General features: G+C 37.7%; 1 protein-coding gene and 1 long non-coding RNA gene across 2 annotated transcripts in view; one reads left to right on the top strand and one right to left on the bottom strand.

Moving 5' to 3' along the window:
• The first annotated feature begins 68 nt into the window (after positions 1–68).
• LOC108166179 (uncharacterized) lies at positions 69–2,827 on the top strand. Its single transcript, XR_001776448.1, has 3 exons — positions 69–270; positions 1,213–1,288; positions 1,349–2,827. It is a non-coding gene; the product is annotated as an uncharacterized LOC108166179 (long non-coding RNA).
• A 2,193-nt stretch (positions 2,828–5,020) lies between these two features.
• The window catches only part of ddb1 (damage-specific DNA binding protein 1), a 47,575-nt gene continuing 39,827 nt past the window's right edge, over positions 5,021–12,768 (bottom strand). The window contains exons 24-27 of the mRNA XM_008405646.2: positions 12,170–12,339; positions 8,326–8,428; positions 7,738–7,861; positions 5,021–5,633 (exon numbers count right to left, since the gene is read on the bottom strand). Coding sequence (XP_008403868.1) covers positions 5,550–5,633; positions 7,738–7,861; positions 8,326–8,428; positions 12,170–12,339 — 481 coding nt within the window. The 3' untranslated portion in view covers positions 5,021–5,549. The remainder of the gene's footprint in view (positions 5,634–7,737; positions 7,862–8,325; positions 8,429–12,169; positions 12,340–12,768) is intronic.

Below are 12,768 nucleotides of genomic sequence, written 5' to 3'. Positions count from 1 at the left end.
CTTTGTGCCAGTATTTCTCACCCTCTAGACAGAGGTGAGGCGCTGCTGCTTGATGCCAGCATGATCCCTTGAAAGAGAAGAGATCGGCGTCTTCAGCAGCACAGAAGGGATTGCTGATGTTATTGGCCATGGCAAGAGTCAATGAAAGAAGGAATCCTCAGGGATGGAGCGAGCAGTACCACTCTTCCTCTCCGACCCTCCATTCCTTTCAAAAGAAGAGAAATCTTACCACAAGGATGTGGGAAAAGTTCTTAAAGCTTCAATGGTTCGGTCAGTTGATGAAGATTCGTTCATTATCCTACCTGAAACAAGTAGTTTGTTTTTCCGGTTTGTCCCAGTTGTGTCTGATTTGCTACTTGGGTTTTTATTCAGTATACCTCTAAATACAGGGTAGCGATAGATCAATAACAAATTTACACTTTGATGAGGTAATAGCTTTTAATGATTTTTCTGGAAGACAGGTTCTTATCTCAGATGGAAACAAATAACAGTGCTGAGGCAAAATAAATTCATTAATGTTTATTTAATGTAGAATAATTATTTGATCAGCGGGAAAGGAAAGGAATTCACCTCAGATTGATAATTAGATTATTTAATTGGTTAAATACATGATGTACATATGAGTYGAACAGTATTTTAATTTAAAATTGCACTAATTTGCACAAGATAAAGTACAAACTTGAAATTGCAATCTTGTTACTTTATTATTTTGATGCTTCAATTTATTTTGTTGTCAATCTGGAATAAAATAAAAAAGTGTGGTGTAACCATATAAAAATAAACATTTGGTATGATTATTTAAAACAGATCCAAGAAGATAAAAAAAAGTACAGTTTCTGTTGAAGAGGAAAAAAAGTCTGTGAAATCTGAGAAATAAATAATAAAAAGAAAAAAAAATCTTGTTTCCAATTCCGCATTATTTATTTCCAACATATTTCTACCAAAGCTGAGCTTAGTTTGATTTAGCCAAATTGGGCCTCTAAAGGAATAACGTTCGCACATTGGACCTGCAGAGCATCACAGCTAACTGATCCCCAAAAGAACGGAGCCAGAATTCTTACTGAATCTTGCCAAAGTAAAGCTGATTTGATTGAGCGAGTTAATTTCATTTATTTTGTGTTCAGGGCTGCTTCAGATCAGCCACTGCCAGGTCTGCTACAGTGGCTGCTGCTCATTAGGATCAAAGCAATCACCCTGTTCTCCTCCAAACAGATTTCGGCCAGCATCGTTGACTGCTGCCAACGTTGTGTGAAGGCACGGCATCTCTTTGAGCGGAGGAACGGTGGAGGTATGTTGTTGGTGGGGATGGGATCTGACTGTACTCTCTAAACTGGTTCTGTGTTCACAGCTTGCAGCAGATGGGGCAACAGCAGTCGTGAAACGCTCACACACCGGGGACTCGACAATCACTCTCAAATGAAGTTGTGCAACCAGGAAACAGAAAAGGGATTTCTTGGTTGTGGTTAAGGCTAATATCTTCCCTGTTTTTCGAATGGATTTAGTTAGAAATACAGATAGCTTAGTTAAGCATTGATCCAACTGAAAATTAAAGAACAAAGTTCTGACTTGCAACTATTCATTTTTCAGGTTTCACAAGACTTGTTTAATGTATTTTTCATGCATAAAAAAAAAAAAATCCACCAGCACCTACCAGTCCGCTCGCCGGACCTCAATATCCCTCCCAGCAGGTGGTGTGTCCACATGGAAGCGGTTTCCTGTATTTTCTTCAGACTGAAACCATGTGCGTGCTGGCAAGATATCTCCTCCATCCTGACTCATGAAAGATGGACACATTTTAAGCAGGGAGAATATATTGATTTCTTCTTACCGAATGATGCTGTTTTCCTATGTAGTCACAGCCATCATGACTGAAAGAACAAGAACCAAGAAGGGGAGCGTGGAGTAGAGTTACTCCTCCTCTGCATCCCATCAGGATGTGTCCAGGAGGCCCCCATCTGAGCGTTTCCTAAGCATATTCCACTGGGAGACGGCAAGGCAATTTCATTTGTTTAGCACATTTACATGATTAGAAGAAAATAAGCAAAAAAGCATTACATTACACTGACAAAGTAAGGTAAAATGTAGACTTAAAAAAGTCTACATTTCATGAATTCCCAGTTGTTACTAATCAAAAACTGTTCTAAAAACAGTGAGGTTTTAGCCTTGATTTAAAAGAAATCAGTAGTTCATAAAATATGGAAGTTTGTTACAAAAAAAGAGAAGCATAAAACTGAATGATTCTCTAAAAAGTGAAATGTACTGACCGTCGAACTTGGCTTAAAAAATTTTAACTAATGCATTTGCATGAATTAAGCATGAACTATATAATATCCTAGCAAAATTGCCTCAAAACAGTCTTTTGAAACTGCAACATTAAACATGTGGATACTGTCATAATGATTGATGTATTTTGATATTTTGTGCAACTTTGGTTTAGTTTCATGGCATTAGTGTCAGCCTGTGCTTTTACCTTCAATGCAATTAACACAGTAGTTCACCGAGACCTTAGCAGGTTCTGCAATATTTGGTTTTGTGTAATGTTTCAACAAAAATAATGTCCAGTAAAACATGTCATAGAAATTGATAGGAAAAGTAAATATTGCTATTGTTTTCTTGTCATTAAAATATTCTTGAAACAGTGCAGGTTTTTTTTTTTTTTACATTTCAAATCAAAACAAGTTAATTCAGTCAGTAATGTGTGGAAAAGTTTTAGCTTTAGCTTTTCACCTAACAGGAGTCAAGTCTTAAACTAGATTCCTTGGTAAATAATACAAACAATGTCAACATACTGTAAAACTGCAGGTATTTTTTTAGAATGCAGCCTGGACATTGCTATTTTATTTCCAGAAACCCTGCTGTGTTGAATAAAACATAATGCAATAGGTGTATTTTGTTTGCTGGTATATCCTTAGTAGAGAATCACAACGGGGTGGCTGTGTTTCAGTGGGTTAGATTCCAGCTTGGCCCTGGGCAAGGCACTTAACACCAAGTTGCCTACAGTTCTGCGCATGAAAACATGTTTTAGTGTGACTGGGTGAATGTCTTTCGTATAAATAAGTGTGAATAGAAAGGTGCTGCATAAACTCAGACAATTTAACATTACAGAGTGAGTAAACACAAGAAAGAGAAACTGCATTTAAATCACAATGAAACAAAAATAATAAAAAAACATTTCCCTTTGGAGTTTCAGATAATATCCTAAATTTAACATCATGGGAAAGGTTTTAAGAGACTGATTAAATTTCCCACATTGTTTTTTAATTAAACACGAAATTAGATTATGATTCATGCACCTCTGCAGTTATGAAATGGGACTATTTACCTAATAGTTCATAAGGAGGTTTAAGTGTTAAATGATACAAAACAAAACAAAAAATCCAGTCTGAATGGCAACTAGAGATAAACAAGAGTCTCTGTGCCTCAGGAAGGAGAGAGAAGGACAAAAATAGCTGCGGAGAACTGGCAGAGGACTTGGACTGCCAGTCATGACCAGTTTCCTTCAAATCCTCAGTGCAGGGCATTATTACTGAAACTAGATTTCACTGTCACTATGGCTGTACCCCGGCCTGCAGGACCTCTGTTTACTCAGACAGAAAGAGCATGTATTCCTATTTCACATTGTTGATGCAGGCGACATAAAATATGTACACAATATAAATTAATCAGGCTCTTCAGAAAACAATGTAGCTTCTGGAATATCAAAAGGTTTGATTCACAAAAAAAAAAAAAAAAAAAGTTATTTTCCTCCCTCCTGGTAGCTGTTCATTAAAACTGTGTGGGCTAAGAGCAGCAGGGCTGCATTAACTGCAAATCAGAGATCCTGATTTAATTCAGTAAATTAGGGAACCGCAACAACTTTAGGAAAACTTTAAAAACACCCTGCAATTAAAGCTCATGTAAATGTGAGAACTAGGAAAAAAAATTGACAACTGGTTTTGTTTGAAGCTACACTTTTTAAAAAAAAAAAATCTGCTACAGTTCCAGTCATAGGTTTGTTAAAGTCACTATTGTGTCTTTTTTTAAAGAATTTATTTGACATTGTGTTTTACAGTCTGTCAAATTCAAACAAGGTCAAAGTCATTGAGAGGTTCAAAAATATAAATAAAATCAAAACCACACAAATATTTGATTGTCTTTTAGCAAGTTACAATGAGACTATGGGAGATTTTCATGTTAATTGCAAGCTTCAGTTATGTAGTTGTTGATTTGAGGTGAAGTTGGAAGAACCTGGAGGTCATCAGTCTGTCCAACATACCAGAACTACTGGCATAAAAACAGGCTCAACAGCTGGAGCAGTGATTTTGGGTTAGAAAGCTTCACCCAGACTGTTGGCAACTTTCCTCATATTTTTAACAAACCACTCAATTTTTGTCTCCTAAGTCATGAACTTTTCTTTGAATAACATTCTGGTTCTCCATGTAAGCAGCTGCAAAATTCAGTCAAGTTTGAAGGTGTTGATTTTTGAGCAGATGCTTCCTCTTGGATCAGGTCATGCTGACACTTGGGTTCATCACATTTCCAATATTTATTTCGGTGAGCCCATGCACACGTGAAAACCGGTTTTGGAACATGCGTGAGCGAGACTTCGATCCTATCGAAAACTTCTGGAAAGGCTTTAATGCTAAACCCAACAGTACTCAATCAGTTTAATCAATTCTTCTAAGAAAAGTGGTCAAATATTAAGCCTGAATCACAAAAAGCTTCCTGCTTTCATTTGACTCGATTGGACCTGCTAACATTAATTTTAATCTTCATTAGCACAAAATTCAGGCCCATATATTTGTATGTAAACCTTTGATTTAAACTGTATGTTTGAAATCTTTATTTAGCTTCTGATCATAAAATATTTGATTCTGTCCATAAGCAATATTATATTAATTTTATAGAAGACAGCTCAATAACCTTAAATACAGCAACTAATAATTTTAGAAGTTAATTCAGAGGAGTCCGTTTGTGGTCTGACAAAACACAGCAAACAATGACGATTAATCTAGAACAGATCAAAGACCGAGACACGGAGCAATACTAAAGGAAGGTTTATTAGAATAAACAAAGAAAACATCACAAAGACAAAATAGCTATAAATCTATCAATTTCCTCATTTTATTTCTTATACAGTGTGTTTATTTCAGACTTCAATAGCAAACAGCCGATAATGTGAGTTGAAGAGGATTGAGAAACCTTTAACCTATCAGAAACTGCCACAATTATCTGGGAGCATGGATGTGTCGAGGAAAGCTTCAGGTTGTTCCTTTTTATAGCCACATCCCATCACACACACGCACACGCACACACACACACACACACACACACACACACAAACTCACATTCAAACTCACTCAGACCAAGGTCGTCACTTTGGCCGGTAAGCATTTCACCTGAAGAGCCCCACGCTCGTCACGTAGCGCCCTTCAGGGTCTGAACAGCCGGCAGCTCACCGAAAGGTCAAAACACTCACACACACCGTTTATAATTATTTACACATCTGTAAAGCCCAAAGCGTTTCAGCCCCCACTCGCTCCCAGCAGGGATCAGAATGGTGAAAGGAGCTAGTGGATCCTCGTCAGCTCCTCTACGATCTTAATCACCTCGTCCACCGTGGCTTCACGCTTCATGCCGCTGCCATCATCGATCTGAAAATGAAAGACAACGAGCGGTGAGCCGAGACGAGTAGATGCACGAGCAGCAGCCGACTACGTCCGCAAATATTTCACTTGGATGAAATGTTATTCTCCTTTCCATTGTTTTCAGAGCTTTATTTCCGATGTTTTGAAGTGCACACCTAAACGCTGGGAATCTTTTATCTTTCCCACACAGACAACAGACTGCAGCTTTTTCCCCTCTGGTTTATTTTTTATTAATCGCACCAGAAGGTAAATGTAAAGACTTTTCCAAAGAGACAGGAACCATTTATAATTTAAGCACTGAACAATCGTGATGGAAGAAAAACAAAAAAAAAAAAAAAAAAAAAAAGCTATTCGAAGTCTGCTCCATTTAAATCTGACCTCCTTATAGGTGTAAACTGATGTCAATCTGGATTTCTGTCTGTTAAGTTCACCCTGAAAATAAAGAGATTTCACTCCAGATTTCACACAATTACAGTTAAACTAAAACATAAATATTTAAAATATGCATATATTCAGTTTCTCTGCGATGCAAATTAGTTATTGCAGCTGTGTTTAAAGCAATGTTCCACTTTAATTTTGTGGGAGGAAAAAACTAACATTTTGTTGCTATTATCAGCTGCTCTTCACAAGAAAACTTAAGATATTTTCAAGGCAAAATAATTTGAATAGGTCCTTTAAGCTTCAAAAAGAGAGCAAAAATGGTGCATCCACCATTTTACTGCTTCCACTGGATGTAAAAAGGAAAAGTAGAAGCAAAGTCTCACTAGTCAAATGAACAAGATGTACAGACCGCCTCAATAAAAGCAGGAACTATCAATTGTGTGGATGTTCCACAAAATTCAGCAGGAGGAAGCCTCGTCTTTCTCAAAAACAATATGCCTGCAGAAGCTTTCATAATAATAGCTAGAAATGGAGCCAGAACCATGATGATCATGGGCTTGTTATGTCATTTCATTATGTGGCAAAGCATCTGCTGACCACATGCCCAAATATTGTAAAATATAACATGAGGCTAACTAGTAGCAACAGTTTGGGTAAATTAGGACATGAACCAGAACAATGTTTCATACAGGGTGTTGCAGTGGCCCAGTCAAAGTCCAGACCCCCACCTGACTGACTGAAATGGGACATAAAGATACCTGTCCAGACATTATAAACTTACAACTATTAAAACAAAAATATTTCTCTTTTATCATTTCTGCTCTGATTTCTGATTTATACAAAACTTCTTTATTAACCAACTTGTGTGTCAATTTAAAAAAAGGTTTTATTGCAACTCTTTATCGAAGCTATAATCGACAAATTTAAGAATTATGTTTTTAAAAGCCAAGCTAACGCATCCACTGGCAACAATTCCAATTTTCTTCCCCCTTCAAGATAAGAGAGGGAACCAGGAGAGATACAGATGCTCCAGGGGAGCAGACTTCAAGAAAAGGAAATAAATGGCGATTCGTTTCCTAAATCTGATCTTAATAGAGCTAAATTGTTTCTTCTCTGTGGCTTTGGGTTTAGTAGTGTGTAAACAAAACAATTTGGTTTGTGAATGCCAGAGTCCAGACAGAAGAGTGTCCACTTCAGCATGTCACATATCAGGGAAGGATAGCTGAGGCCAAAATGACTGAAGCTCTTAACCACTAAAGTGAGACTCAACCTTCAAATCTTCCCCCAGACAGTTTAAGAGAAAAAAGCACACAGACAGAGACAGAAAAAAAGAAAAACATCCAAGCAAAAAAAAAAAAAAAAAGAAGAAATAATCCTCTTTGTGGGTGATTGACTGTCAGTCAGTCAGCTTGACAGACAGATAAATAAATACCCTTAAGAGATAAATATCCCCTGATAAAAATTATATCACTATAAACAGGGGAGTTTGTCCCCAAGAAACTTTTTAAACATTGAATGCAATTTTATAGAAMTGAGCTTGATTATTGCTGGAATGTTCTTAATAGGCTTTCCGTCGACCAAACGAACAAACAAACCAAAGAACATTTGAGAAGTAAAAAGCATTCAAATTTATACGTTTGTGATAAATCTAGAAATGTTAAATGTATATGTTAGAAACATGAGGTGAAGTGCAGGTGATTTGAACTGGAAGAGGAGAAACTGCGCCCACCAGTAGAGTGCTGACGACCTCCTGCATCTTTGCCCGACTGAGATCCAGGAAGCTTTCAATCAGGTCCCCGTCGATGAAGCCTGTGCCCTGCTCCGTCTTGCGCTCCGTGTGGAAAGACCTCCAGGTGTCACTCGGTTAAGGATAAATCATTACCAGGCAGCCGATTCAGCCCGAGGTCGGCCCTTTGGGTGTGACCATGCTAACTTTACCTCAGGCAGATTTAATAAATATCCAGCAGATGACACCGTGTTCAATGCACCAGATAGATGGTAATCATAGAGGCCCTCTTGAGTCATATTTTATAAACAAAGAGTGAACAGAGGGCCTTTGAGCATTAAATAAAATGATGATTAAATAAAACCACAGGGTAGCATTGTCAATTTTCTCTAAGAAAAGGAAAGTCCCTTTCTTATGCAGCAGGATGGAAACTAATTATTTGAGCATTAAAAATGTATCAATTGCCTGTAAAGTCTGTAAAAACATCATTATTGGTTTGTTGTTCATTTCCAGGGCCGTCACCAGAACAACCCCGGCCCGTCCAGGTCTCAGATGGTTACTGTACACAGGAGTTCAGGACATGAAGGATATAAGCTGTGCTCGATCTTGCCCACGCTTTTGATGACCTTGGTGAGGCGGTTCTGTAGGTCAAGCAGGAGGCTGTACCAGCCCTCGGACAGAGACGTTACCAGACCTAAAAAAAAAGCACAGAGATAATCTTTTATGAAGGTGTGAAAAAGCTGAGGAGAAGAGAGAAATGTCATGTCTGCATTCATTAACAGTTTTAAAGCTGTAGTAGGTAACTTTAGTAAAAAAATGTATTTTTATATATATATATATATATATATATATATATAAATTTGTTAAAACAGTTACCATGTTGTGAGAGTATGAGACAAATAAACAGTGAAAAACCAAGCTCTTCTGACACGTCTCTGTGGTCCTACTGCCATCTGCAGAACTAAACCACACCCTGTCAGAAACGACCAATCAGAGACATGAGGAGGGTCTTAGAGCTGTAAATCCCCCTCATGAACACGCTGCTCACATCCCTTTTTCTCTGCTGGTGGTTATTTCTCCACCATTAACACAGCTGCAGCACAAATACGAGTTTGATTGACAGCATTAAGACACGCCTCCTGGCTCTGATTCATTGTTTCTGATCAGGAACGGTGTATTTCTGCAGATGGCTATAAGACCACTGGGAGGAGCTAAAGGAACTAGATATTTCATAGATTATCTATTATACTGTCAGAGCATAGTGACAATTTAAAAAATTTTTATTAAAAAAACAATTTCATAAAAGTTCCATAATGAAGCTTTAAGGCAAGTTTCCCCCATGAGTTTTAGAAATGCACTCACCTCAATTTCCATTATGAACTTTAAAGATCTACTTGGCAAATGTTTGTTGAACAAAACCTTTATCTTTACCGAACTGGATCAATGTTGTTAAAAAAAATATTAAATTGTACTTGCGTCTAGCATAGGTCAGGGTAACTATAAATGCTAGCTTGTTTTCTCTTTTGAGCACATTTTTATTTATTATTTAAAAAAGTTTTTTTTTTTTTTTTTTTTTTTTTTTTTTACAAAATTTCCATTAAATAAGGTTTATCAACTGATTGCAAACACAAGCAGGGAGTTGTTAAGCTGCTGAGTTTGTTTTTCTACACGACACCATGAGGGGGGTTTAGGAAAACGACGAAAGCAACAATTATAACAAATTAAACTAATTACTATTTAACAGCTGGGGTTTTAAAGGCCAAATGCTATTCAATACACATTATCACTTATTTGTCAATTATCTATGTTGGAATTACATTTTTTAAAATGTTACTGTTCTTGTTTTTTTCAGCCCTCTAAAATCGGGGCTATTAATTATAAACAAAAGAAAAGTAATGTTAGGATACAATTTATTAAGAGCTTTAAACTGGTAATGATACTTTCAGATGTACATTAAGTGAAAAAATGGAAAACAAAACCTGGGGATCTGTTTGAGAAGACAAGAGATTTCCACACAACCCTCGTTCATTTGAGGCTTTGATGCTCCCGTAATTACGCTGGTATTAAACTTTCTAATGACACGCGAAGGCGGGGGGGGGAAGAGACCCTGACAGCTGTTTATCTGTCAGCATCTCAGCAGTGGATGGAAACATGAATGTCTTGCTTGCCTGGAAGTTCAACCCAGTTCAAGTGAGCAGAAACTTAATATATCCACATTATTTGTTTGGCATGTTTTTTTTKKTTTTTTTTTGTCTGAACCAGTTAGTGACTAAAAAAGACGATTTAAAAAGTCATCCTGTCTGTGGAAAAAAAATGAYTGTAAACTGACTGCAAAAATTCAGAAAACAACATGACCCACCAAGTTATTGGAATTTTCTCTGTTGGTTTGAAGACATAAAAATACATTTATGATTGATTTTTTTTAAGATATGATCAAATAATTTGGCATGAGAATGAATTTCTGAGTCAACACGCAATCTCTGATTGTGATCATCTTTAGATTGCCATATCGGAGTTTATACAAAAAAAAAAAGTCTTTGAAAAGTTTGGATGCATATATTGGCTGTTATTCTCTTTTAGGGGAAATAATCCCATCGCCTTGCAGCTTTCTCTAAGAAACATATCATACATCACAGCATCTCGCAGAGCGATAAGACCAGCAGTGGCGTTTTATCTTCATTACACTCTGAAGCTCATTTTAGTTTGAGGGTTAGGGAAAGTTCTCACAGGGAAGGGCGACAGTGGTTTTCATTTCCTGTGAAACTTTCCTCCGAGACTTTTTAGAGAATCACAGGAGGTGCAGAGGTGAAATAATGTGCTGTGTTTGGTGCTGTGGGAGTGCTGCCGTGTCCAAATGATGAGCACTCCCTGTTTTTCATCTCCCCGTCACCACTGCCAGGCTGGAAGTTACTGGTTTCAAGCCAAGTAATGAGAGGTGAAAACGTGTCAACTGAGTGATGAAAGTTTTACATCATTATTTGCTTGAAGGAAAAAGGATTTGAGGGATCTTTGTGTATTCAATTAGTCTTGATACCTCTCTGCAACCTAAGGCAAGTTAATTCCAATTATTCACAAAGTATGTTAAGAGCTGGATTTTATTGTTAAATCCCAAGACCTGAACACTGGCTTCTGAAAGACTGTGAATAGATTCTCTGGTGCCAGAAAATGAAAAATATCCGCCAGCAGAAGCAAATAAAAGTTCAGCGATGTTTGGGATTCATCCTGAGCAGCACGGGCAGAGTCTTAGGAAAGAAATAAAGCCGGGGAGTTTACGGCTCTGCAAACTAAATCCTGCTCATATCCACTGAATCAAGACAGGAGTGAGCTGAAGTCTCAACAGTGAATGTCACAGCATAAAATCAATAGCTGCTTGTATGTGGAGGCACCAATGGCAGGGAGAAAACAAAGAAAATCAGGAATTTAAACATTTGTTTGGGAAATCTTTCATTCACCTAAACAATGCTGGGAGAAACAGCTACCCATGCATGTTTCATGCACGGAAACAAAATGAGGAGCTGGAGTTGATACGGCTCAAATTTATGTCCCGAGCTGGAGCCAGAACCGAAAGGATCTTTGTGTATGGGAGAGTCATCATTACAATACAGAGAGACATTTTTATGTCCTGCGCCACCAAATAAAAACCATCAGTCGTAAAGCACTTTCCTTTTCCTTATGATGAAAGTTCATGAGCGGAATATGAACCCTTTTTAATATAAAGAAAACTTAGATTTTATTACTTATGGTTTCTTTGGAATGATAAAAAATAAACTAATCTATGTCATGACATGGTATAATGTGGTATGCAGTACTATACTGTACTACAATACTATGGTATGCTTCATTATTTCACTTATATTTTTGGTCAATACAATACTTTGCTATATAGTATAAACTACTATACTCTGCAACATTATACCACATTATGTTCAGCTGTACTGGCAATACTATACTGTACTATACTGCAACATACTACACTATCCCCTGCACAGTTTAACTGTACTATATCATATAGCACTATATTGTTTAATGACACACTGCATTATGCTATGTACAGTTCTGGGATACATTTTATTTGTGCAATACTGTTACCATCTTCTATAATATACTACATACATTTTGTGGAAAATCTATGGCTTCACAGTACACTTTCTCTGCATTTGATTTGGACAATTCTTACTGAATACTCTTCAGACCAAAACAAGAATGAGTCGCTGCCAACAGGCCAAAGAGCTGCATGCAAGCAGCCTAATGTCAGAGGTTGCATGCCTCTGATCTAGTGTAAAAATTGTGATTAAAGCCAGGTAATCCTGAAATTAGATGCTTGCAAAAACCATCAAGCATGCTAACAGGGTGCTCTCAGCAAGCAGGAAAATGCTTGAATATTTTTAAAACATGCTAAAAAAAAAAAAAGGTTTGTTTTAATTAAGGCGCTTACCGATCATGCCGTTAACGGTGCCAAAGAGTACGGATCCCTGAGTGGGTGTGGAGCTCTCCCCCAGGTTCTGCAGCACCAGTGAGCCATGGCAAAAGACATTTACAAACTCGCCTAGGTGAAAGACCCCGACCTCCTGCAGATGCTGGCGCTCCTCATCGGTGGTGGCCGCACTGAGTGTGGCAAGGACAAACGGAGAGAGAACGAACATGAAGACAAAATGATCTCAAGGTCATGACTGGGGCTTGTTGGGGGTCAAACCATCGATCAATCAAATGAAAAACAAGATGGGCAGAGACACAAGAAATGTTGGAAAAGGTCAGCACATGATAGAGAGGTAATGGCTGAAAGTCTGAGAAACAGTGAAAAGAGCAACAGTAACAGAGACGTGCTGCACAAATAAAGGTCAAAAGCACCGAGACGTCCGCTCTGACATATTAGATGGATAATGAGTGAAGGCATGGATGTAACACAAGCTCCTTCAGACCTCATCTTTCTTCCTTTTCCTTAACGTCAACATTCAGTGAAATTACAACAGAGGGAAGAAAAAAGCAGGAGAGTGGCTAAAAGCTTGGCTGCAAGATGAATCATAATTTCCAGCA

The sequence above is a fragment of the Poecilia reticulata genome, linkage group LG3 (genome assembly GCF_000633615.1).
Source record: "Poecilia reticulata strain Guanapo linkage group LG3, Guppy_female_1.0+MT, whole genome shotgun sequence".
Classification (NCBI taxonomy): Eukaryota; Metazoa; Chordata; class Actinopteri; order Cyprinodontiformes; family Poeciliidae; genus Poecilia; species Poecilia reticulata.
Note: the sequence above shows the minus strand (reverse complement) of the source record. Positions and strands in the feature narration are given on the sequence as shown.